This window comes from Pelecanus crispus, chromosome 8, assembly GCF_030463565.1.
Source record: "Pelecanus crispus isolate bPelCri1 chromosome 8, bPelCri1.pri, whole genome shotgun sequence".
Lineage (NCBI taxonomy): Eukaryota > Metazoa > Chordata > Aves > Pelecaniformes > Pelecanidae > Pelecanus > Pelecanus crispus.
Genome location: NC_134650.1, coordinates 563172 through 588719, shown reverse-complemented (window position 1 = coordinate 588719; position 25548 = coordinate 563172). Strand labels below are relative to the sequence as shown.

The 25548-nt window shown below is 52.6% G+C and overlaps 2 protein-coding genes across 7 annotated transcripts in view; one reads left to right on the top strand and one right to left on the bottom strand.

Annotated features, from left to right (window-relative positions):
• Window positions 1-5388, top strand: part of TCERG1 (transcription elongation regulator 1) — a 34270-nt gene extending 28882 nt beyond the window's left edge. For all 5 annotated transcript variants that reach the window (XM_075715151.1, XM_075715150.1, XM_075715149.1 and 2 more), the window contains 5 exons: window positions 103-285; window positions 1384-1563; window positions 2525-2608; window positions 2869-2969; window positions 4238-5388. In XM_075715151.1, the coding sequence (XP_075571266.1) occupies window positions 103-285; window positions 1384-1563; window positions 2525-2608; window positions 2869-2969; window positions 4238-4439 (750 nt within the window). In that variant the 3' untranslated portion in view covers window positions 4440-5388. The remainder of the gene's footprint in view (window positions 1-102; window positions 286-1383; window positions 1564-2524; window positions 2609-2868; window positions 2970-4237) is intronic.
• Window positions 5389-12520: 7132 nt separating this feature from the next.
• The window catches only part of PPP2R2B (protein phosphatase 2 regulatory subunit Bbeta), a 111531-nt gene continuing 98503 nt past the window's right edge, over window positions 12521-25548 (bottom strand). For both annotated transcript variants that reach the window (XM_075714983.1, XM_075714984.1), the window contains exons 5-9: window positions 25280-25457; window positions 22452-22616; window positions 14375-14544; window positions 13639-13730; window positions 12521-12800 (exon numbers count right to left, since the gene is read on the bottom strand). In XM_075714983.1, coding sequence (XP_075571098.1) covers window positions 12521-12800; window positions 13639-13730; window positions 14375-14544; window positions 22452-22616; window positions 25280-25457 — 885 coding nt within the window. The remainder of the gene's footprint in view (window positions 12801-13638; window positions 13731-14374; window positions 14545-22451; window positions 22617-25279; window positions 25458-25548) is intronic.

Sequence of the window (25548 nt, the reverse complement as noted above, 5' to 3'; positions counted from 1 at the left end):
ATGCGTTTAGTTTGATAACCCTTTAATTTACTTACCTGTCTAATGAAAATAGGAAAGGTGTTGTATTGTTTTTATTGAGAAAAGTTTGTTCTTACATTTCAGAATTTAGATTCAGAAAAAGAAAAGGAGCTGGAAAGACAAGCTCGCATTGAGGCAAGTTTGCGTGAACGAGAAAGGGAAGTCCAGAAAGCTCGTTCGGAGCAAACCAAGGAAATTGATAGAGAACGTGAGCAGCACAAACGGGAAGAAGCTATCCAAAACTTCAAAGCGCTTCTGTCTGACATGGTGAGATATGGACAGGCTTTCTCAGCTTGTCAGCGCATTCTCTGTCGAATTGTTACACTATGCAAATGCTTTTTGGCGTTTGTAGGTAAGCTTACAGAGAAATAGTCCTGTTGTCTTCTCCCCACTGCCCTCCACTCGCTGTTGGGAGTTTTGCCATGGTTGCAAGAGAATGCTTTGCATTAGGGTTCATGTTCTGGCATCTTGCCCTGGGAGTTAGTGGATAGCGTTATTCCTGCTGTGTTTCTCTGGAGTTTCATGGGTGATGGCAGATTTTCAGTCATGCTACTGTAAACTTCTGTATGTCTGTTGAAAAATTAGTATTGTTGAGCATTAGGAATAGTCCCCTTCCTTTTGCATTGTCTCTCTCCTTCATGTTCCAAACGCAGCACCTTTGTCTTACCGTTTCTCTGCTGTGTTGTATGTTTACTTTGTTCTGCTGGTCAAGCTGATCTGTGAGAGAGCAGTTCCTGTATGGCAAATGTCCTATTAAGAGGACAGGATTAGCAAATGAGTTTTCACCAGTACGTGTACTGTGCCCTAGCTCACTGGTGTATGATAGGAAATTCAAACCCGTTACTAGTGCTCAGTTCCACATTTCAGCACTGAAATCTTTGTAAGGGGGCAGGATATAAACGGCTTATCACTCTGGTCTGGTGGAATAGCGAGTTAACATAAGGCAACAGCTCCTTGAGGATGCTCTCTGGGCTAAAAGCAAGGCACTGCAAAGCTCCTAGTGTCTCTTTGGAAATAATTATCTCCTAGGCTGCCTTTCCAGACCGCTTATGGTTAATATAATATGTTGTGCAGAGAGGAGGAGGGTGCTGGATTTTTCTTTTTGAGAGAATACTCAGCCAGGTCAGTTGGGTATCTCCATCTGCATTTGAATTGATGCAAAGTAATTCCTTCTGCCACTGTCTGTTTAGTATTTGTGGGGAAGCTACTACAGCCTCTTAAAAGCTGTTTGGGTTTTTTTTAATCTTTAATTTGAACCTTAACTTAAAACAAGAGAAAAAAAACCCTAAGAGATACATAAGAAATACCAGTGAACTGTAGAAAAAGATGGGTTTTTTTAAAAAAATAAATAATCTTTTGGCTCAGGTGCGTTCTTCAGATGTGTCATGGTCTGATACCAGAAGGACTCTACGCAAAGATCATCGATGGGAATCTGGCTCCTTGCTAGAAAGAGAAGAGAAGGAAAAGCTCTTTAATGAACACATTGAAGCACTTACCAAAAAGAAGAGGGAACACTTTAGGCAACTTCTGGATGAAACTTCAGCGGTAAGAGCTGTATATATTCAAACTTCAAATCTTTGCCAGCCCATTGTGCTTTATCTTTTTCTGGTTTTTTTGTCGTGCAATCTGATTTGTTTGCTTTTATTTCCAGGGCCCCTTTGCTTCACCACTATCTTTTCTTCTTCATAACAAAATTTGTGCATTAAGTTTCCTTACCTGTTTATCTTGAGTGTTATTTTGGTTTAGCATACAGTTCATTTACATTCAAACTTCTAATCAGTGATCTTTTTATCTCCTGCAGGATGTTACATTTCTTCAACACTGAGTTATTTGATACTCTGTACTATATGGCATCTTGCTCTTTCAGATATCCAGTGTGTTTGTCTTAATGAATATCAGTATATAATCTTACCAAGTTCATCTGTTTTGATGTTGTCCTGCTTTATCTTGTGCTACTGAATCTGAACTTCTGTTCTATGTAATGCTAAGGAAATCTATCACCTGTTCTGTGTATTGGGGAGTTTTAGTGAGTGTTGCTCTTTTCTAGTTATGTGCCAACTTCAGCTTTCTTTTAACCCTAAAGTTTTTACCTCATTTTTTAATGCATTAGTTAGAAGTGCTTAGAACATTAGGCAAATTTTTAGTGTGATAGAATAAAATGACAGACATGTCTGAAGCACGTTTTCTGTAGGTAATTTTTAACACCACATTCATATACATAAATATGTACTAGAGAAAGACTTTGGGATGTAAATGATGTTTGTGAGGACTTTGATCTGAAAATGCCATCTCAAAATACTAAAGAAAAGCAAATATATAAAATCAACTGATTAAAAATACAAATGTTGTCGTATAAATAATCAAAACCCAACACTTAAAAATACAGCAACAACTTTGTCAGTGGACTTGGGAGATATTTAAAAGCTTCAGATGTAGTAATATTTACATTCTGTATTCTTAGAATCTAATTTTCTTTTCATTTAACTATTTTTGCTTCTTTTGAAAGATAACTTTAACATCAACATGGAAAGAAGTGAAAAAAATCATTAAAGAAGATCCAAGGTGCATTAAATTTTCTTCGAGTGACAGGGTAAGGTGTTTGCATCACTGTTGCTAGCTTTCAGTATAGTGCAGGATACAGAGAAAGTAAGGTAATGGCTGCTGAAGTGGTTTCTGTTTCATGTGAATAGAAGTAGTATTGTTGAAATAAGATTTTTTTTTTAATTAAAAATGTGAAAGATAAGGAAAATTACAATTAACATGTAATTATTGCTTATGTTCAGTATGGTAAGTTGCATGAAGGTACTTAATCAGCATTCAGTGTTTTAAGCTTATCTTTTTTTCTTTCAGAAAAAACAAAGGGAGTTTGAGGAATACATTAGAGACAAATACATTACTGCCAAAGCTGACTTCCGAACACTATTGAAAGAGACCAAATTTATAACGTACAGGTGAGTAGCATAATGTCAACGAAGGACTAATCTTTTTATTGTGCTTTTCCACATAAATGGCAAAAAACTGATGTCTGTTTTTGCTCCTAGCATAAGTTGATGTCTGTTACACTTTTACAACCTTTCATAACCTGTCCCAGAAAAAAAAAAAAGATTCTGCAGCAGCTAGAGACCTCTTTTTGCTGTATTTTGACATTTCTGCTGCTGACTAACAAGCAATGAAAATCAAACCAAGACAGGTGTAAGGTTCTCTTTGGCTTCGGAATAGTATTCTGTGAACAGTACTACTCTGAGCTGTCAGGCATTACGTTTATTTTGTGGTGAGGGCCATCTTCCATGTTTGTATTAGTCCTTGGTTTAGACTCAGGGAGGGATCAGTACTGAAGTGAGGACTGTGTTTCAGGACTTTGGAGTAGACAGCAAAGAAATATTGGCTCCATTGAAATTTTTTTTTAAAAAAAAAAAAAAGCCATAAAATTTGCCTGGTTTCTGTGGAAGGATTTCCTTGAAAGGGTGTGCCTTACAGGTGGGTAGATTTACAAAGCAGTTGACTTTTTCACTCAGTTTCAGGGGACGGTAAGGCTGATACAGAATCTTGGGAACGGACCAAAACAAGTTTCCTACCAGAAACACGAGTTCACTTAAAAAGGAGAAAATGAAATTAAGTTCTTTGGATCCTACTGAACCGCATGGTTTCTGTGCAGTCGGCGCCATAGTGTGTTGGAGTTCTGGTTTCAGGTAGTGCTGCTGTCCGTGAGCTGAACAACGGTGCTCGAAGCTGGTGCTGTGGACACAGTTAATCAGTCAAGCTGGACCGTAGCTGAGACTTCCACATCCAAATTCTAATTGTTTGCCTCCTTTAGATGCTGAATTTAAAACTGTGATACTTTTGTTTTTTAATCCACTCTAGCTTTTAGCATTTGTATAGTTCACATAGCGCTGTACAAGGCCATTGCAGCCAGACACGTGTCTTCCACGGTGTTTAATTAATGTAGCACAAATGTAGGCAACAAGCCTTTATTTCCTGTGCATAGAGTACTGTTCGTATGCCTAGTCCTGACCTAAAGCGGCATCTTTCTAGCTAAGAAGATAGTCAGGTCTCTGCACCCTTTCCCTGCTTTGCCTTTCATTGACTTTACCCGCGCTTTCTTACGGTGAGGGCAGCTTCTCTGAGCTCACAGCAGCCACCGCCGGCAGCAGGGTAGGTTCCTGGGGGTTCTGTGCGTCCTGCGCCGCTCTCGGCTGGTAATTCTTACGCTTGCTTTCAGATCCAAAAAGTTGATCCAGGAGTCAGATCAGCATCTGAAAGATGTAGAGAAGATATTACAAAACGACAAGCGATACCTGGTACTTGACTGCGTACCGGAAGAGAGACGCAAACTCATTGTGTCCTACGTAGATGACCTGGACCGTCGAGGCCCTCCTCCACCACCCACAGCTTCAGAGCCTACAAGACGAACAACAAAATAGTTACGAAATACTCTTAAGCCAAGGGTATCTGTTAAATCAAAAAGCTTGCATGAGCCATCTGTCAGGTTTATACATATACATTACCGTGAATATATTGCAAAACCATCTGAGGAGCAGAGGAAGAAGCAGCATTTGTGAACATAAAATGGTCTCTGGGGCGGGGCGGGGGGGAAAGCAACAACAAAACCCCCATGTTAAAGGTATTTATGAGTTTCTTGGGGGCATGACTGACAAAAATCCGAGTGTGTGGGCTGTGTTTGGTAACTTCAGCTCTCAGAGCAATGCAGTATCTGTATATGAGGTGTGGATGTCTGATATTTGGAGGCATTCTTCCCAGCAGTGTCATACATGTGAGTCTTAAGGATGACCGCGCTTGTGGTTTGAACTTGTACTACATGTGTGCCACCAGCTTGCTAATGGTTACCCGCAGTCCCTGACTGAGGAGGTGAAATGCTGTCTGATAGCTTAAATTATTGCTCACTAAAGACTGCGTTCTGGAAACACAAGTCCCAGTTCTCTGCTTGCTTTCACCCTTGTAAATGGAACTAAATCCATTAAAGCCGGAGTTAGAACTGAGAGGAGAATTAGGACTAAGAGACCAAATTAAATTTGTTCACAGGTCTGCTTTGTTCCTTACCCTATCCGTGAATTAGAAGCAAAATCAGGTTGCTCTGCCCAAGTGAAGATTTGTCTAATAATTTTTACTCGAAGTTGGAAACACTTGGTAAATAACAGTGGTTACTGGAGCAGAACAGGACGGTTGTATAAACACATTTTTATTTACGATAAAGTGATCTTTACATACTTCTGGATTAGACTGTGGATTTCCCCTCTGGGCAATTCTTGTAAACTATACTCCTGTTTTGAATGTTAAACTTGTGTTTCTAAAGTTTAATTTTGAAATGTTGGGATTGTTCAGTTTATGTATTTGAACTACAATAAACCAACCCTTTTTATATATGGATTGTACAGGCCTAATACCAGTTTTTGTTGGATTTTGTTGGACTTGTGAATTTACCAGTAAAGAACTGAAGTCGTATCGCCTAAATTCTTGGCTGTGTTTGGCAAAAACAGTACCTGAGGCCTGAGGCACGGCACAACATTGGATTAAACTTCAGCAGCAGCATTCAGGTCAGCATTCGTGCAACGGGGTGCCAAGCAAAATTATTTTCTAGTTTAGTTATTTAGTCTTTTGCTTAAATGTGACATGATAGGGATGGTGGTGTCAAAAGTATTTCCTTCTACAGTATTTGACATGGATCTCTTCCATGGAGGGATTGATTCTTCTATGAGAATTTTTTTTTTTCTTTCTTTTTTTCTTCCCCCCTGCCCCAGCTATTACTGTTTTGGTGGCCAGCCATTGGGACTTGCAGCCTGAGCACCAAGGCGGAAGGTTGTTCACAAAGATTTATACAGCTTGGGAGGGATTTGTACTGCTGATATCTGAAACGTGGTGATTGTACGTACTCCTTAAATTCAGGGCAAGCATCCCTCCTCTCTCTTAGTGCCTCCCGCCCGGTCAGTGTAGCGGTACCCAAGCCATCGGAAACCAGTGCAGGGCAGCGCCTTTGCTGGGAGTGGAGTAAGGAGGATTGTAGGTTGTGTAAGGCCAAAAATGTTAGACCCTGCTGGAAGCGTCATTCCCACCTGGAAAGTGCAGAAATTGAACTCTGGCTATGCCTGCCGGGTGAGCAGGGGGAGGCAGTGGAGCGGTCTGCAAGGGCCGTGGGGAGATTTATAGAATCATAGAACCATCAAATCGTTTAGGTTGGAAAAGCCCTTTAAGATCATCCAGTCCAACTGCCAAGTCCACACTAAACCAATCAAGGGGAGAGTAGCAATTTCATGTTTCCTGCCTCGGTGGTTGGATTATTTTTTAATGAAAGTCTAGAAAACTAGAAAATATTTTACGTTTATTTGGTCACATCTGAACACAGGAGTGAGGGACACGAGGGGGACACGAGCTGGCGCACGCGCATGGTACAAGGTGGGCAGGAACTGTTTTGCCGGGGACAAAACACCAGAAAGTTTTCGCTGCAATAACATAAATTCAGAAAAAAAGCATTGGTTCTGCATTGAGCTGCCCTGAGCTGCACCTGTCCTTTGCCGCGGGCGGACCCTGCACCCAGCACAGCCCGTCTGCACCCGCCGGCCTGCGCGGGGCCATCGTGTCTCCTGGGCAGCGACACCGTGTCCGTGGCTGTGTCTGGGACGCAGAAGGTGCCCAGAGCACGATGCTGGTGGTGGGAATTGTGGCAATGCGCCCGCTCACCGTGAGAGCACGACATGGCCCTGCTCTGCCTATAAATTAATTTCTTTTTGCTCAGCGTAGCACGGCCCTGCAGGAAGCCATGCATTTTTTATGGCTGTTTTAAAATATGGTTAACTTGTTCATTAAATGAATAAGATTGCTATTAATTTTAATTTATCTTGTTTATGGAGACCAGATGTTCATTAACATTTATTTATCTGCTTATTCTGTGGATAAAGCAATTACGCCTAACGTACCAGGCCCCTGTTGGGGTGCTGCCGTTGCAGCCGCAGTGATGCTGCCGGAGGATGTGCTGGTGATGCACAACGTCACGGAGCGGGTCCCCGTCCCTGCAGCACCTCGGGCATGGACGCCTGTGTCCCCCGGGGGCAGGGACAATCTGTGGGATCCTCTTCCAGAGAGGAGGTTGGGTATAAAGGATGCTGACAACTTTTCTAGCACCTTTCCTGTTGCAGCCCAGCAGCTCCCCCAGCCCAGCCCTGCTGTCGGGCTGCTGCTGCGGCTGAGTGCTCACAAGGGGCAGGAGTTAAATCTGAGCAAGCTTAGGAAAGGGAAAGAATCTCAGGTTTTGAAAAGTCGGGCTTGTTTCTGGGGTAAGGAGCTGCAGTCTGTCACCGGTGGGAGGGCCAGTCCCAGTCTCGGGGTTCACTTTCTTTTGGAGCCGTGTTGCTGTTTCCAGCTGCTGAGCAGAGACCTGGCACCGCTCGATGGTTTCTTCTTCAGTCTCCTGCTGCAGGAGCCAGTGCAGAACCCGAGGCTTCCCGAGGGATCTCTGCCGGTCTTGCAAGCAGCAATAAACGGGGCCCTGTAACCCTGTTCCTTCCCCAGAGGAGCGGCTGGCAGCACCGGGGGTCCCTCAGCTCCAGGGCTGTGCCGCGTGTGCAGCCAACGCAACCTGCGCCTCTCGGGTTCCTGGGAATGTTCCCGGCCGGTGGGGACATTCCCAGCCGGTGCTCCCCCTGCCCTGGGACGCAGCGCGCGATGGCCCCAGCTCCGTAACCCTGCCCTCAGCCCACACCGCTTTCCGCTGCCCCCACAGCCCTGACAGCGCATGGTAACGCTCCCAGCTCCTGCCATGGCTTTGCAACAGTAAGCGGGTATCAGCTCGGCAGCGCTATTCCTTCTCGCTTTCTTCGCATTCATTCCACAAGCTTTAGAAATAAGTTATTTTCCCGCGTGTGATGTGGCTGCCGGCCTGCCGTGGCTCCAGCCATGCCCGCCGGGTGAGCGAGCACCTTTGCGACGGCGTTTTGCCCTTGTAACCCGCCGAAGCCCAGCTGTGCTCAGGTGCTCGGCCTGGCACGAACCGAGGTGTGTGGGAGCAAGCCCGGGATTCACAGCAAAGAAAGCAATGGTGAAATAGGTCCTTCCGGAGAGGTGGGAAGAAAAAAGTATTTATTCTGAACTTTGTGATTTTTACTTTGATGCCACAGCTCACCACGCAGTGGGAGGGTGGCCGTGGCTGGGATGGGGAGGACGCGTTCAGTGGGACTCTGACAGGGACCTTTCAAGCACTGCCCCGACTCCAGGAACCTGAAGGACGTGGGGGACTCCAGTTACTGTAAAGAGAAGCACTGGGGACCTTTGCGCCTTGCGGAGCAGCCAGGCTCAGCTTTGATCTCAGTACCTGAAGGGGCGATGCCACAACCTTTTGAAATGCTTGGAAGCGAGAGCTCCACGTTTTGGGCTTCCCCTCCCACCCCTTGTAGCCCCATCAACAGCCTCAGCCGTGACCGATCCTTCTGTGAGCTGACCCTACAGTGCTCTACACATAACTCAGTTTTCACAAAGGTAAATACAAATGTGGCTGGTTTAAATGTCAAAATCCTTGCTGGAAATGTTGAAGAGCGCTCTGAGTATCCGGGACTTGCCCAGAGGCTCTTTGGAAGAGAACGCTCACGGTGCCTCCCCTGCTGCCCCGCTTGGACGTGCGCTGCACATCGAGGAATAAACCCAGGGCTTGGATCCGTGCGCATTTTAGTAGATTAAGGTCACACAGTTAATGTGAAGGTAAATGAGTGTCTGTTTGAATAACGTTTCCTTGACAGTATAATCCATGCCCTGCAGCTTCTAATTAGGTGCCGCTGTTTAAATTCATCACCAAGACCAGCAGAGAATTAGCACACGGACTGCAGAGGAACTGACAGTTTGTTTTAATGCTTTATCAAATAATGAGATTTGTCCTGCTGAAGTGGGTGAGCTGTTGGACGTTCCCGGTGATTTACCGCAAACAGCAGACCTCCTGCGTTCACCCTTCCCGCCCGGTACCGCACGTGTTTGATCAGACTGCCGAGGGTGGGGGCTCAACAGCCCACCCAGAGCAGCTCGTCTATGGGCATGAACATCCCCACGCAATCCCCCCGATCCGGCCCTGCAAGCGTCGTGCAAAGGGGAGTCCAGCTCCCGTTAGCCAGTGGCTGCTGCTGTGGCAGAGAGACCCTGGGTAAATGCAAGTGCTCATCTCCTGCCTTGATCTGCCGAGCCAGCCCCTGGGGCCAGGTGTTTTGACGGGGTCCGACTCATTCCCCAGGCGCTGTCACCAGACAGAAGGGTCCAGCAGCTCCATTGGCCAGAGGCCAGGCTGCCGGCCAGGAGTAACAGCCGCTGTCAACTCCACATAGCCCTGTTACTGGAGACAGTGCTGAGGCCAGGCTGCAGGGCTGCTGTCTGGGATGTGATAATGTCGCTGCCTGCATGAGCGAGCAGAACATCGATTGCGGGCTGTCAGCTGGCAGCCTGGTCCTCGGACACCGCCTGCACAGGGCAGCATCCCGCACACGGCAGCAACCGACGCTACTCACGCGGCATGCATGCTGCCCCTCGATACAGCATCCCTCAGTGCTCTCGGATGCCTCCATGGCTGCAGAAAGCATTCGGGATTGCAGCTGGACAGCTTTCTGCACATGAACATCAAGAGCCAGCTCCAGTGCCACGCTGGGTGACTGCTTAACCGGCCGACTTAGGGCTCACTGCAGTTGCTGAACACAACCGGTTCCCAGCCTGGTTATGGGCGTCTCCCCTCCTCAGTGCCCCTCAAGATCCCCGTTGCTTTGCCTCGCTGCCGCAGGCTGCAAATGACCAGAAGGGACTGTTTTAAAAGAAAGCAACACCGCAAACCTATCCACCCCACTGCACTTAGCCAAGCTGTGAAAAGGGAATTAATGCCTCCCTGGCACCCGAGCGCGGAGGTGGCTCCTCCCAGTATGTCCCCGGCACGGCACTGGCACCAGCACCAGCCACGGCATGCACCACGCTCCCTCGCTTCACCCCAGCATCTTTGGCAGCTACCGCGCTTCGCTGCAGGGCAACAGGGCATGTGTGCAGAAATGAGGCAAAGGGCACCTTCCCCTCGTGGGAAAGGCCACTGGCCCCGCTGGGCTGTGAGCAGGGCTCGGTGTGTGCGGCTGCAGTGGGAGAACAGGAACCGCACACAACAGATGGGTACAACGCCCAACACCCCTCCTCATGGACGGTCACCGTGACTTTCTCAGACGGGGTTTCTGGGTGTGGTGCGGGATGCTGTTGGACAGCGTGGTTTCCGAAAGCCGAGGCTGGTGACGGTCGCTCCGGCTGCGAGCTCCCTGGCACTCCGGCCCACACCATGCCCGACTGCACCCCCCCACCCATGCACAAACACGTCCTGAGCGGGACAGGGCCGTGGGTGACAAAGCCATGGGGACACTGCGCATCCCTGGGTTTCCAAGCTCCCTCCCACACGCTGCCACCGGCGGATGCAGGACCGGCGGATGCAGGACGTTTGCTTGGCCTCACCAGGGCCCCCCGCACCCAAGGATCAACCCTCGCCATGGTGCATCCCGCGGGAGGGGGAGGCTGTACTCCCACTCACCGGTCTCCAAGTTCCCCACTGCCCCAATGCCCCGTACCCTCAGCAGGGGTGCAGAATCCCTGGGGACCCCCAGCCGCCCCTCAGCAGCAGCCAACCTCTGACCAGGGACCTTCAGATGCTATCTGGGTGCCACAGAGCTGCCGTCACCAGCATGCAAGAGGCACAGCAAGCAGCGACTCCACACAGAGACACGTTTGGGACAACTTTACTTCTGATACCAGAGTGCAGGCTTTCTTTACAGGAACCCAAAAAGAACATTTTTTTAAAAAATGGTTCATTTACTCTTGCTATTTTTTTTTTAACCATTTCATTTTTTAAAAAAAAAGTTACTCCTGAAAGCCATCACTTGTAATAAATTTATAAGCCAGTGCACTTTGTTTTTTTCCCTTGTGATCACTCCTCTGAAGGCGGCACGCTGCCCCCGCTGCCGCCCCGTCCCAGCAGGTCAGCACCCGGGGCTCCATCCCAGGGGCGGGGGCAGCGGCTCCCCCTGGCCCGGGGTGCAGCCGGGGGCCCTGCCGCTGCGCAGCTCCTGGTTTTCCGCACGGTCCCTGCGCTCCTTGAGGAAGCGGCCGCTCGTCTCCCTTGTCGGGTGTAAGAGCTGGGAGTCCATGGCGGGACCCGCTGGGAATGCTCGTGGTGCCGGGCAGAGGCTGCCCGCTGGCCAGCGGAAGGGGGGCACAGCAGGGTCACCCTTACGGAGCCACTTCTAAAGTGACGGTGTTGGATTTAATTGACTTTATTTATTCATTTGCTTTTTGTTGCAGGAGCAGTTTTCAGATTGACTGAAAATTCAGTAGTTGGTTTTTTTTATTGAACAAGTTGCTCAAGTAAAAGAGGGACCTGAACAATCTTTAGAGTAGAAAGGGGCAGCCTTGCCATGCAAAGAGGAAGAGTTATTCTTTAGATTATTATTATCATTATTATTATAACGTAGGACCACAGACAGCCTCTCTCCGAAGCGGTCAGGTGCTAACAGCAACGTATGGTTGGATTCTTTTTTAGAAGGTCATAAATTAGCAACTTATACTTTATGTTTAAAAAACCCAAATAAATAAATAAATAAATTAAAAAAGAAAAAGAGAGAGAGACACAGTCACAACATGCAAGAGCTTACAACAGGACAAGTAAAAAATGACCAAAGCAAAAGACAAGAAATGCAGAAGAAAAGCCCAGGTTCAATGTGGTTTGCAATCAATGCAGTTTGGAAGCATCATTTATAAAGGTATTTCATATACCAAAAAAGGCACCACAGTATCTACAAAGCCAAATCCTCAGGAGAGTTTCGGTGGGGCGGGGGGCAAGGTAGCAGCCTGGCTAGAGCAGACACGTCTCGGTGCACAGATCCCCCCCCTTTAAGCTTGTCCATTGCAAATCTGAACTTTTCCATTTTACGTTTGGTTTTGCTGTCTCTGTTGGTAAAAACACAAAGTAATAATAGTAAGACGACAAATGTGAAAAATGGCAAAGGGGACGACGTTCGGATCTTGCAGCGTAACAGGTGGAATATTTCTAGAATCCAGTTTAAAACAATCCGAGCGGGACTGCTGCAACTAAACCCCCCCAGGCACACCCCGCGCAGCCCGCGCAGCCTGCTCCCTCCTCCCCAGCTGACCGCTCACAGCCCACGCTGCTGCACCACCACGCTCGTACGTCGGCAGACAGCTACGGCCATCCCAGTGCCGCCCGGGGACACCGGGATAGCAGAGCCTGACGCGGCCCCATAGTACGTCTTGGCTCTCAACGCATGAATAAAGAGAAATCTGGTGTCTGCTGGGCGTGCCCCGGGCGCCGGGGGTGCAGGAGCGCTCCCCTCTGCACAACCGCTACCTGCAGAGCAGTAACTGAACAAAGGAGTAGGAAGGAAAAGGAAAAAAAAAAAGAAAGAAAGAAAAGAAACATTTGAAATCTTGTGTTTACTAGTATTCAGTACATGAGATTCCTAAAGAACAACTTGTCCTCCTAGTTAACCTTGTCCTGGAATATATACAGGTTATTTGTTGCTGCCACGGCAATGATATTCTCGGAGGGGTGCCAAGCTGTATGCAGGATCTTTTTGCTAAAGTCCAGACTGTCCACGCTAATTTCGTCTTTCCTCCGCTTGCCGCCCACGCAGACCTTGCGGGGCTTGAGGATGGCGCGGGGTTTGCTGTTCTCCCGCGAGGCCTCCAGCGTCACGTCGCGCTTGGTGTTGCGGTCGAACATGCGGAAGAAGTTGTTGTAGGAGCCAGTCATGATGACGCTGCGAGGAGGGGAGGAGGGACGGGTCACCGCGCGCGGCCTCGGCCCCCCCAGCTGCGATACCCCAGCCCTGCCCAGCGCCGCCCCACAGGACGTGGGGCACAATCGGGACGCCAGCAGCTCGTGCCCCATCCTGCGCCAAAAGGCTGAGGCTCGGCCAGCGAAGCCACGTCCCCACCTCCTTCTCCTCCTTAACCCAGGGAACGCGCGTGGGGGAGGCAATTCCCTTCGGGATAACAACGCGTACGGAGATCAGTCTTTATGGCAACGATTTAGCTGACCTGAACCGAATGATTTTTCGCACCATTTTAGAGGCAAACTGCCTCATGACTAGAGGCAGACCGAACATCCAGAGGCATAATGAGATTTGGAATTTGGGCTTCAGGCCCAATTGCACCTCATTAACTTGCTCTGATCGTTCAGAGAAAAAAATGCGGCAGTCCTGCCAGGTCAACTGGTGTTGCACGCTTTCTGCCACCTGGTTCGGTGTGATTTATGCACGGACAGTTGTCATCCCCAGATTTTGGCAATCTGGAACCAAATGCATCAGCACCCTCCTCCTGCTGTGGGTGGAGACAGGAACCGAACCCGTCCAGGAGGGAGCCGGGACCCCATCAGACACCCGCAGCAGTGCTTGGGTACAGAGCTGTGGGTTTAGGTGATGTCTGTTGCACCCACAGGAAAACTCTCCAGAGCCCTGCACCCAGCCAAAGGCTGGGGAAGGGACCGCACGGGGATGCGGGAGCCACCAGACCATCCCAAAGCGTGCACCCTCTGGGCCGAAATCAGCACCCGCAGGGCTGGGTGCCGGGGTGGAGCCGCTGCTACCGAACGCTCACCTGTCAGACCCGTTCCAGACGCACTCGAACTTGTCGAAGATGCAGTCGTTCTCGTAGAGCGAGCAGAGCTTGCTCCGCAGGTAGTCGTGAACCTGCCGGCAGGGAGGGACGGGGCGTGAGGCCCGCGCACCGGCTGGCACAGCCCAGCAGCGGGCAAACGCCAGCCCGGTGCTCACCAGGGGATGAAGGACCCGGCCCAGCCCCACGCTCTCTGCAGCCGAGCCAGGCAGCGTTGGGCACAGCCTGTTATTGCATGTCCTTGACCATGGCCCGTTATTGCATGCCCTTGACCATGGCCTGTTATCACATGCCCTTGACCATGGCCCGCTATTGCATGCCCTTGACCATGGCCACCCTTCCGCTGTAAGCAGCAGCGCCGGCACTGCTTCACGTACAGCACAGGTAGTGCTGGCCAGCGCCGGGGTACGTCCCCTGGCAGAGGGTGGCAAAGACCGCTGCTCTGCCCCGACGCTTGCCTCCCATGTGTCCCTCCTGGCCACCAGCACCTGAGCTTCCCCTCCTCACCAACACCCAACCTGGGGACGTGGGTTACACTCACCAGGCCACTCAAGCCCACGTTTAACAGTTCTTTATCTGCTTGCCATGATTTAATAGCGCGATGCTCCCATCCATCAGGTTTGTACCCATCCCCGCTGCCGCTGGCCCGGGAGCGCGGCTCACGCAGGAGCACTGCAGGTGCCCAACCGCTGCAGGCGCCCGGCCGTGCCACACTCACCTGGTAGGTCTCGATGGGCCGGTTCTCCATGTTCAGGTCCCACACCTTGACGGTGAGGTAGTCCCGGGTCATGATATACCTCCCACTGTGGCTGAATTTGACATCAGAGATTGAGGAGATGATCTCGGAAAAAAACGACCGGTTACTTGGGTCTTCAGGCTCTTCGAAAACTGCGGAAGAGGAAAGGACAAGCCCCGGCATCAGCCGAGGCAGGAGCTCCCTGTCCCCAGGCCAGGGACCTGCTGCCCTGCCCCGGCACCGCAGGATGCTCCTGGGAGGGGAGTGGGCATCCCCGGAGCCACGCTTCCGCATGGCAAAGGAGGCTCCGGTTCAGCTGTGGAGACCTACAGACAGCACCGAGCCGGCATCCCGGGCAGGCACCGCCAACACCCAAACGCCCTCCAGCCCCGGAGCCACCCGCCCTGCTCTGCCGAGCAGAGGCACCCACGTCCCCGCGGGACGTCACCACAGCGGGCTGGGCGAACGCTCCCCACTTCTGGGTTTGGCCTAGACCAGGCAAATGCCCGTATTTTAAGGACTTTACTTGGCACAATTGAAGCTCCTTTGTTTTTAATGTGTGCAATAAGCAAGAAGGATCATCGGAGACCAATCTATCAACAGCACCACAGAAGCCCAGAAGATTTAGAGCCTCGCACGTCAATTCTGCTCTCTAGAAATCAATGCGCAGCATAACTGAAAGTCAATGTAAATATTTTATAGCCACTGCAACCTACAGATTTAATCTGATCAGTCTTTGAATAAATCACAGTTTGAACAGTTTGAAGGAGACCGATGAAGTTCCAAATTAAATGTATTTACAGATTTGATTTCAAAGTAACACCAGCTGGGCAAGTAACACCATAGAGATGCTGCCGATGCGGGGACATCCTCCTGCCACCTCTACAAACAGCTCCCCAGCGCAGCATTGAAGGATACTGCTGGGTGACATGAAGCTCACACCGCTTCACTTCTCCACTGCAGAAAAACCCAGCTGCCAGCTGTGTTTGTCCGACCCTTGTTCCCAGCACTGTGGCTCCGCCACAAACCCTCCGGCCGGCGGCTGTTGGCTCTGACCCACCGGTGGCCAGAGCAGGGGACGTGCCAGCAGCCGGCCTGGCCGCTCCGCACCCCGGAGGCAGCGTGCCCTGCACAACGCTGCAAACGCTCAGGTTTATCATCCCCTCGCTGAGCCCTGTCGTACCGCCTGAACTCCCAAGTCTGGCGGAAAAAATGCCTGAAGTGCCAGTATAAAGGATCTCTCTACAAATCAGAAATGGCATTGCCCACAGCAGGACCCTGCTCTGGGTGCTTTAATCACCAGCAGGAAACCTGATGACGCGTCAGGTTTTTTTAAATAAGAAAAGCGACAGCAACAAGAGAAAATAAAGATCTGAGGCATTCTGTGGAGAGAATCTGAATGCCATGACTTGTCTTCTCTGTAATCATCACAGGTTTGCTCACACCAGGTCGGCTGGCTTCGTGAAGCTTGTTTTAATGGCTGCATCGTTTCCGTCACGGATGCGTGTATGTGAGCTTACGTCAAGGCTGGAGGTGTTCAGTTCATAGCACAGGGTGATGAGGAAATTGTTGCTGATACTGTAGAAGTGGAAAATGTGAAATTACAGATCAACTATCAAACAGGAAAGACCTCAGAGAATGAACCCAAGAGCTGAGGCAGCACCGAGACAAGTCAGCAAGGGCGAGACGTCCGCAGTACGAAGAGGGCTGGGAACAGCTCTCTGACGCCAGGTACCGCATCGCCCTGGCACGGCTGCAGGGAGCGTTCCCGCTGGCATGGCGTCACACCTGCTCCGCTCCCCGCCAGCACCCTGCTGCTCCCTCCTCCGGCAATGCCCATCCTCTGGGTCCTGCCCGAGCAGCAGCAGAGCGAGGGCTCTTCCGTCCCCTCGTGCCCGCGGGGGAGCTGGCACCAAGAGGAGCACAGGCTGCAGCGATGGCCGGGAAGGGGCTGGGGCAGGGCTGAAGCATCAGCCCCGGCCCAGCGGGAGAGCAAGGGGGTCCCACGCAGCACCCGCTCTGTGCTGAGGAACAAGGGCGAGAAGGCAGGATCCAGCCGTGCACCGAGCCTAGTGCAGGATCCAGCCGTGCACAACAGAGTCCAGCGCAGGATCCCATCCCGTATGCAGTCCAGTGCAGAGGAGCTGTGGACTTCTTAAAATTCAGAGCAGCTAAGAGGTGAAGTCTGGTACAGATTAACTGCATTTTCCCTGTGCTGGTCTCCCTGCCTACCATACCAGGGCTCTGATACTGGGAAGCAAAACCCAGACCCACCAATGCAGCGAGCAATCATTCAAACAACACTTCTGGAGACGACCTCCCTGAGCTGCTGCCTCCGCGCTCGCCCTGCGCTGGAGCACCCCTCGGCCAGAGGGACCCTCTGTCACAGCAGCTTCAGAGCAAATGGGGGTTTTTTCAGTCATCAATAAATTTAACACCAATTCAAGTACTGGCTTTTCTTTTTCCCCCCTCATTTAAGCTCTAATCACGACAATTAGCAATGCAGACTGGAAAACCGAAAGCACAGCAAAGCGGCACTGCACCATCACCGCGCCCAGGCTGGGGCCGTGGCTGCCACCCGGGTCCCTCCCTGGGCTCAGCGTCACCGCTCAGCTCAGCCCCAAAACCCACCCTGTTAGAAGCGAATGATTCACCAGGTGCAAGTTTTCATTTCAGATGAAGACAGGAGAGTATTGCAAAGGCAAAGAGGTTTCCTGCTTTGCTAAATGAGCTCAGGGTGGCACAAGAGGCTTGTTCTTCACCCCCTGGAGATTTTGCGCAACCAACTAGTTAATTCTTAGCTGGAGGTCTTCGCCAGGCCTATTACTCCGTGCAGCAGGACATCATTAGCTCCTGTGAGGGGCTGGAGGAAGGAGATGATTAGTTTCTGGGGGTGACACTACCAGCTCAGCTCTGCTCCAGCTGAAACCTGGGACAATGAGAGCTCAGCTCAGCTCAGCTCACCCCGCAGATTCCCAAAGCTGCGCAGGAGTGGCTTTGTCTACACAAAGAAGTGAGTTTTCTAATGGGGAATCAGATCTCTGTTCTCTACTTATATAACCTTTTTCCTCTATAAAAGGCTTAGCTGAAAAAATAGGTAAAGGGAACACACTGTTAGCAGGAAGGCGGGAGTGACCATGTTTTGCTGGAGCCTGGTTTGGCTTTGCAGAGTTGGCACTCTTTAGTTTCATCCCTGCGTGTGCCAATGGCACACGGCAGCCCGGGATACGTGGCTCAGAGCCTCTCCTCTGAGCTGGCAAAGGTGATTTCCAGGGGCGAGGCCAAGCCTCTCAGGCATTTAGAGGCACTGCGAGCGCAGCAGCAGGGTCACCTCCCGGCAAGGCCAGACCGTCACCGCCGGGACGTGGGCACCTCAAGTCAGGGCTGGCAGCTGCTGCGGGAAAAGCCTCTGCTCAGCCGCAGCACGCTGCAGACAACAGCAGCGCTGGGAGCGTCTCCCCAGACCTACACGTGTAGGTCGGAGAAGTTGATTTAGTCCAGATGTGGCTATTTTACCCCTTTTCTCTCCTCAGAAAGACACAGCTAGCAGAGCCCAGCTCCCCTCTCTCTCCTCCTCCTCCTCTCCCCCTCTTTTGTGCATCCCGAGTTTCAGGCTGCACCAGATGAGCAGCTGCATTAAGCGACTTGTCAGATAAAAGGACTCCGGATCGATCAATCCCAGCTCTGCTTGAGCAGGCGAGTCCTACACAATAGTTATTCCCTGCTGAGATTTTGGGCTGTTACTGGGACTGGCCGCCAGCAAGCACGCTGTGGGTTTAACTGGTGGCCGTGTTTCAGCACGGGTCTGTATTAACCTGCGGGAGACGAACCTCCCCTGACAGCACTCCAGCATGGGCAGAGCCATAGAATCACAGAACCATGGAATGGTTTGGGTGGGCAGGGCCCTTCAGAGCCCACCCAGCCCAGCCCCTGCAGTGCCAGGGACAGCTTTAACCAGCCCAGGGTGCTCACAGCCCCGTCCAGCCTGGCCTGGGATGGTGCCAGGGATGGGGCCTCCACCGCCTCTCTGGGCAACCTGGGCCAGTGCCTCACCGCCCTCACTGTAAAACATTTCTTCCTTATACCCAGTCTAAATCTGTTCTTCTGTAGTTTAAACCCATCACTCCTTGTCCTGTCCCAACAGGCCTTGCTAAAAGCTTGCCCCCACCCTTCCTGCAGCCCCTCTCAGCACTGCCAGGCCGCACTCAGGCCTCCCCGCAGCCCCCTCCTCTCCAGGCTGAGCACCCCCAGCCCCCCCAGCCTGGCCCCGCAGCAGAGGGGCTCCGGCCCTCGGGGCATTTCTGTGGCCTCCTCCAGACCCGCCCCAGCAGCCCCATGGCTGTGGCTCGCGTGCGCTGCCTCCTGCGCGGCGGGCTCCCCGCGCTCCCCGCACGCTGCCCACGGGTCAGGGAGCGAGGGGGACGCTGGCCCGGGGGCTGCGAGCCGCTCACGTGTGCAAGGTGGCCCGCCTGGCCTGCGCGCTAGACGCGATGGAGCCACTTTGTGCATAAGCCCCGGGCAAGGCGCCTGACCCTCTGGATTTCAGCTGAGGCTCCAGGTAATCTGGTAACAAACAGGGCCCCCGTGGAAACCTGGAAGCACAGTGGAGCAGCACTTGCATGGGTGAATACATTAACCCTCCACTTCTTCTCTTGCTTCAAATAAGTCAAAAGTCCGCCAACAGCTCACCTAAGCACAAAATTAATGACGATCATCACTGAGGGAAAGCTAAGCTAGCACGAGCAGAGAACTGAGCTTTGCTTTATATCAGGAAAATCAACTCTGCAATCCACTCTCAGCCCAGCGGTGCAGGAGCCTTGCAGCCATGGGCTAGGGAGCAGAAATTACTAGTCTGGTGCCACTTTCCCCCGTGAACTTGAGTGATTCACTCTTCTGCCTCATTCTCCCTATCTGTAGCGAGGGAACAAAACGCGTTCCCCTTCCTCACGGATGAGGCACAGATTAACAAAGCGCCTTCGGCAGCACGCTCTGAGCACCAGCACGGGCCCTGGCAGCCCCAAGGCAGAGTGGGGGGAAGCTGCCGTCTGTGGGGTGGCTGGACCCTGCTGTCCCCAGACCCTGCCAGCGCCGTCCCCGCGGCCACCGGGCAGCAGGGCCGCAGCCGCCTGCTCCGCCGCGGGGTGCCCGGAGCCTGCCGGCGCTGGGAGCAGCGGGGGCTCCGGCAGGAGCGGGGGTCGCAGCACGCAGGCAGTGCCGCCCAGTCCCCAACGGCAGAGCAGAGCGGGCCGGAGAACCAAAGCGCGCGGCTGGGCAGCGCAGGGGCTCGGGAGAGCTATTTTTGCTTCCCGGCTGAAGGCTTTTGTATGGCTTTGCTCCTGCTGCAGAAGCAGATCTGGGCTGCTGAGCTCACGGAAAGGATTTCTGAGCGCTAATTCTTGGTTACACAACAAACCCATTTTCCTCTGACACTGAGCAGGAGCTGCCCTCCCCATGCCGGCTCCCGCTGCCAGCCCTCCTTCCCAAGCAGCTTCATCAGCACCCTCTCCGAGGGGATGCAGCCCAAACCAACCCCCGAGATGGCCAAGAAGGGCTGCGCAGCCCACGGGGTGATCCTGCTCCTCAAGGAGACGCGGCCTTTCCACCACGTCCTTGGAAAGCAGCAGCGATGCAGAGTCTGGCTGGGGCTTCCTCACTGGGGCTTCCCCAAAAGGCTGCAGTGCCTGCCCAAATACAAGGGGCGGGGGGCTCGCTCTAGAAATACATCTGCAACATCGGAGGGCAAAATCTATATGCTGCCAGTTACCTTATCAGAGCAGTTCTATGTGCTGCTTCTTTCTAAGCAAAGCTGAAACCGTTTGCAGCAAAGAGAACGTTTGGTGGTGTTGCTGTCAGGCAGTCAGCAGTGAAAAGACAAGGCGGCGAAGGCCCCGCTTCGGGAAACGGGCTGCACTTTGAGCCCTTTGTTTCAGGAGTTTGGCAGGTACACTCACAGGTGGCTCCTTAAAAAAAGAAGGGGAAAGCCCAATGCCTTTTGCTACGGGGAAATAACTGCAGTAACCCCCCAACAGGGTTTTTCCTCACTTTGCCATATGCTTTTCAAACAGGATTCCTTTTGCCGGCATTACCAGCTGCTCCAGGAATCCCGATCTCCCCTCTGGCTTGCTGTGGTGCTTCGGACAACGCGCGTGATTTCTTTGCGCATGGTGTGCCGGGGTGGGTATCGCCTTGCAGGACCACTGCTCCTCTTAGTGTTGTAGCACATGGTTCTCCACATCCCTGCGGAGCAGGCATTTCTATATGGAAGCTGCCGGTCTCTCTTAGGCCAGCTGCGCGGCTGGAGGTAACAGGCAGTGTCACAGATCGCAGGAGCCTCAAATAAAATGGGCAAACAAGATTTAGTAAGAGAAGCACATAAGTAAAAGCTGGCCCCAAGCAGCAAACTGCATCTATCTAAATAAACATGACTGGGATGTGCAGTGCTATCTTCTGCATTTTTATTAAATATTGATAGTTATTAAATGTCTCCGTTGCAGGATTCGCCTCCAAAAGCCAATGTTGCTTTTCATTTTGAACTTTGATGAACTGTCTCGGTTTCGACTCACACATCTGCTGAACTGCAATTGACTGAGGCTGATGCTTCTGAGGGACGGAGGGAAATCAATAAGGAAATGTCACGGGAGAGGTCAAACTGAGCCGGGATTCACCGCTGGCCGGTGTGCTCGCCGAGGGCGGGAGGGAAGCAGCAGTACACAAACAAAGGGAAATGCTGGGGAGGGCTTCTGCTGCTGAAGTGTCAGGAAAATGAATTTTGTTTGCTCCTTAATTGTATTCTGATTCCCAGCTGGGAGCCATCACTGTAGGACTCCGAGACATGGTCGGGAAATGCAAGAATAGAAAGGTATGTTTTGCTCAGGATTTGGGAAAACTGCCGTTCAGTATTTCCCAATCTCCAGCCAGCAATGTAAGCTTTCCTCTCCATCCACTTCACTCCAGTTTAAAAACAGGTATCAGACCACGACCGCAGCTCAAAAGCCCAGAAACAACAGCTGGTGTGTGATTCCCTATCACCTCTAGGAAACCTAAATCTGAAACACACCCAGGTGCTCTCTGGATGCTGATTATTAGCATGGGCCTCCAGCAAGTTGCACCCGGTTCGTGCATCTTATTCTCGTAACATGATCACACTTTGAATACTGGAAATCTCCTTAATCTCCCAAGATATTGGCCATTTTCTGAAGAAAACTCAGATAAGAACAGGAGACACAGGGGTTTAGCTGTCCAGTCACACAGCAGAGCAGTCCTTGCTGCTGCCGTATTTCGCTGTCTTTAAGGCAGATACCGAACTCCTTTAGGTCTGTCCCATCTTTGTGTCGTATTTACAACACTGCGCTCAGCACAGGGCTGCTGCGAACTGCTAGGGCACACAGAAGAGCAACAGGTATTTACCAGCCCACCCGTAAATGCTGTAGGTGTTTGTGCCGGTATTTTACTGAGCAGTTGCTGATAAGGAGAGTATTTCCAGCAACGACCTCCTGACACGTACAGGCTGAGGAGGAACCGAGCGTAGCTGGCTGCCTCAGCAGCACTCGCTCATCGCATCAGCCCAGGGAGGACCAAGGACAAGCTCCACAGCTGCCCAGCTTACTCCAAATTTTGAGGGGGCTTTTCTGCACATCCTGGCCCCCGCGGCATCAACCACAGATGACAACAGGACTTAGGGCTATTTGGACAGTCTGAAGAAACACAGCACTCCCCGTCTTCTGGCACTGACAGCTCCAAAGTTGCTGTGCAGCGATACCCCAGTGACCCCTCGGACCCCCTGCTGCCGAAACATCACCGTGGGGTTTCTAACACGCCTCCCCAAAGCGTGCGGGGCCAGGACCCAGGGGAAGCTGCTCCTTTCGGGGACAGGCGGGACTGAGGGCAGGTGGCCATGGGACGCCCAGGGGCAGGCAGGACCACAGCCCGGCACGGGAGGACGGGGCGAGGTGGCAGGGCAGACCTGAGCCCAGGTCGGTCTCCGCACTCCCTTTTTTGGGCCCTTTTAACCCAAAGGGGACCCTGTCCCGGCCATCCCACTGGTGGGGGCTGTACTCACACTTGGCGTGGCGGTCGCAGAGGGCGGAGGTGCGCATGTCGCACAGCCGGATGGTGCCTTTGCTGCTGCTGTAGACGAAGGTGTTGCAGTGGTGCGGGTGGAACTCAGCGGCCGTGATCACCTCCGTCAGCTCCTCCATGTTGGCTGGCTTGATGTCCACGATGTCTGGCAGGGCGAGTCAAGGAGCCCCACGTAGCCCGGCCCAGACCCCGCTGCTCCCGTGGGGTCTCCTCCCGCTGCCCCTCCTGCTGATGTCTCCGGGCACCTGGGCTTGCCCTTGCCCCCTGCAAACCAGGCGTTGCCAAGAGCAGCACCATCCCGGGGCAGAACCGCAGCGCCAAGCCGGGACCAGCCAGCGCCAGCGTGGGGGAAAGCCAACGTCCGTCACGTTTTCTGTTCAGCCGGGGACCGCAGCTCGGGTACCATGGCCTGGAGCCCCTCTGCGCAGCACGAGACCTGACTCTGCCCATTCGCCCCGAGCCAGAGTAAACGTCTTTTATTGCAGCGTTGGGGCACAGTAACCACACCAAAAACAACGGGGAGGAAACAAAATGCGAAGCATGACAACCAAGAGAAAACCACCGCAGCCCAGGGGCAGCTGCCCAGGGACGTGTAATTTCCAAAACATTTCAAATGCCTGGGCTCGGTGAAATGCTGGGTTCAAAACCAAGCTGCAGACCCTGTCCCCAGGCCCTGCGGATGGTGCCGGCAAGGACCTGCACAGCCCCACAGAGCATCCCGGTGCTGCTGGGGACAGCTGACAAGTGTCCGTCCCCACCTGACACCAAGCCAGCAATCACCGGTGGAAGCGGCTTTAGGTCTTACAGAGCAATCCGGACACCCAGCATGGGACGATTTACCCACTGTGCAGAGGGGGAAAAAGAAACAGCACCTTTTCTCACCCCCTGGAAAGAAAATTAAGGTCCTGCTGTTCCTGGCAAGACAAGAGTTAAAAAAAATAAAGAAGATACGAATTTCTCACCCATGTGGGGTGCTTTACAACAGCAAGCGTTCCCGCAGAAGCAGCCGGCACAGTTCATAGCCACTGAGTGGTTTCACAGCCCGGCCGTGCCGTGGGTCTGCAGCAGAACCTGGATCCCAGTGCAAGCCAGACCTGAACCCGGCACACGGCCCTGCGGGACAGCGATCGCTCCCTCCCACACTGCACAAGTCTGGATGCACTGGTGTTCATAAGGCATGCTGACAGTCTGCAATGAGAAGCGGCGCAGGACCGCACTGTGTCACGATGCCGCTGCACTCCCCATGGTTCTGTAGCGATCCTGCACTTCTGACCCACAACAACCTCTCACGACAGCCCCGGTGCTTTGCTCAGCAGAAGTTCCAAATCCCACCAAAGCGTGCAGCGGCTGGGTGGCATGCACAAAACTAAGCAACTCCAATCCATAGCACTGCCTCTTCTCAACTCTTAAGTCAGGCAGGGACCAGATTTGGTTTTTATCGACAAAAGTGAGAACTGGCGACATGCTCCCCACCTCCCTGGGCAGGCAGGCGGTGCTGCCATGGCTCTCCTCCCCACCAGCCAGCGTCACCCAACGCCCCACCGGGTGCCCTGCGGAGAGCCCAGTGCGGCTGGTCCCGTGGCTCGGCCAAATGCAGCCAAACCAGGGACACCCCAGGAAGGGGCTCCAAGGCACCGGGCACAGAGTGACACCGATGCTCCAGCAAGCCGGTGCGATGGGACATCTGAGTGGACATCTCTCTGGTGGTGAGGTTTCTCCATCAATTCTTAGCAAGTGTTTTGGGTGCTGTACTTGCACCTTGGCCAAACTCCCTCGGGCCATCTAAACTCCCTGAGGTTTTACCCAAATTTAGTACTCCTCACCTTTTTCCCCAAAACACAACACACATCGCAGCCCTGCTCAACCGCACCCACTTTGAGCTCCCACCAGCCACACGCCTGTGACTGCTGAAATCCTCTCCAACTGCCTAAATTTGCCACATGCCCTGGGGATTTCTCAGTAGGAAGCACTATATAAATATCACTGATGATTAGATCCCTGTTGTTATTATTTCTGATGTGGCTGTTACAAGGGTGACTGGCACGACCTCATTTGTACGACTCTGACTGGCAGCCTGTCACCCTGCTGCAGGGTATAATGGAGACTGCACGATTAATATTTCCTCTCCCTGTCTTCCCCAAGGCATCTGTCTTCTCCATCACCCGCGGACCCCCCTCCCTCCTGCCCCATGCAGACCCTGCAGGCAAAATTCAGAAATGTGTCACCCACAGCAGTCGTGACGATGCCAGCTGAGCCCTGCGCCACAGAGGGAGCGGCTCAGCGTTGAATGTGCCCGCCGGCGACAGCCCGGCGTCCTGCTGGCAGCACGGCTCAGCCCGGCAGCACAGGCAGAGACGAGAGCAAAGTGCCTTGGTAATGACACCTGGGGACGGGATTTCAGGCGTTCTGCAGTTGGATGCATGGCAGACAGCCCTATTTTGTACTCCTGAGCCCCGGCGAGCCCTTTCCAGAGGGTGAAGCTCCTGTACCAAGGAACCATGATCGGGGTGTGGGGCCAGGGCCAGGCGAGAAGCTGCGTTACCTGCTCGGTCGCCGTCACAGCAGACACGGGCACGGCTCTGCTGCCTCCCGCGGAGCCGGACCTCGCAGGTTCCCCCTCCGCCGCTCACCTTCACCGGGGACCTGTCTCCCCGTCCAGCTTTCTCATTCTCCCACTGACATTTGCACGCGTCTGGGCTCCCAGGGCTTCTACACCCCACTTGCCAGCCAAGGCACCTCCCTTATTGCTGCTCTTGGCCGGGCTGGGACTGTCCCAGGGACCGCAGGGTGGCACGCACCAAAGGATACTAAAACTTTGATTTGTGATTTCAAAGTTCCACAGGTTTATCCTCAGGTCGTCCGCTGACATGTAGGTCTCGTAGTCGCTGTTGACAGAGATGGAGTTGATGTGGTAGGTATGCGCATTGGCAAACACCCTCCGGGGGGTGGCCTCCACCATCAGGTCCATGGGCCGGAGCACAGGCACCTGCGGGACGGGAAGCAGAGCATCAGCACCCGGGAACAGGGTCCGGCTGTCCCACCCGACCCACGCCAGCACCCGGCACGGGGGGGACGCT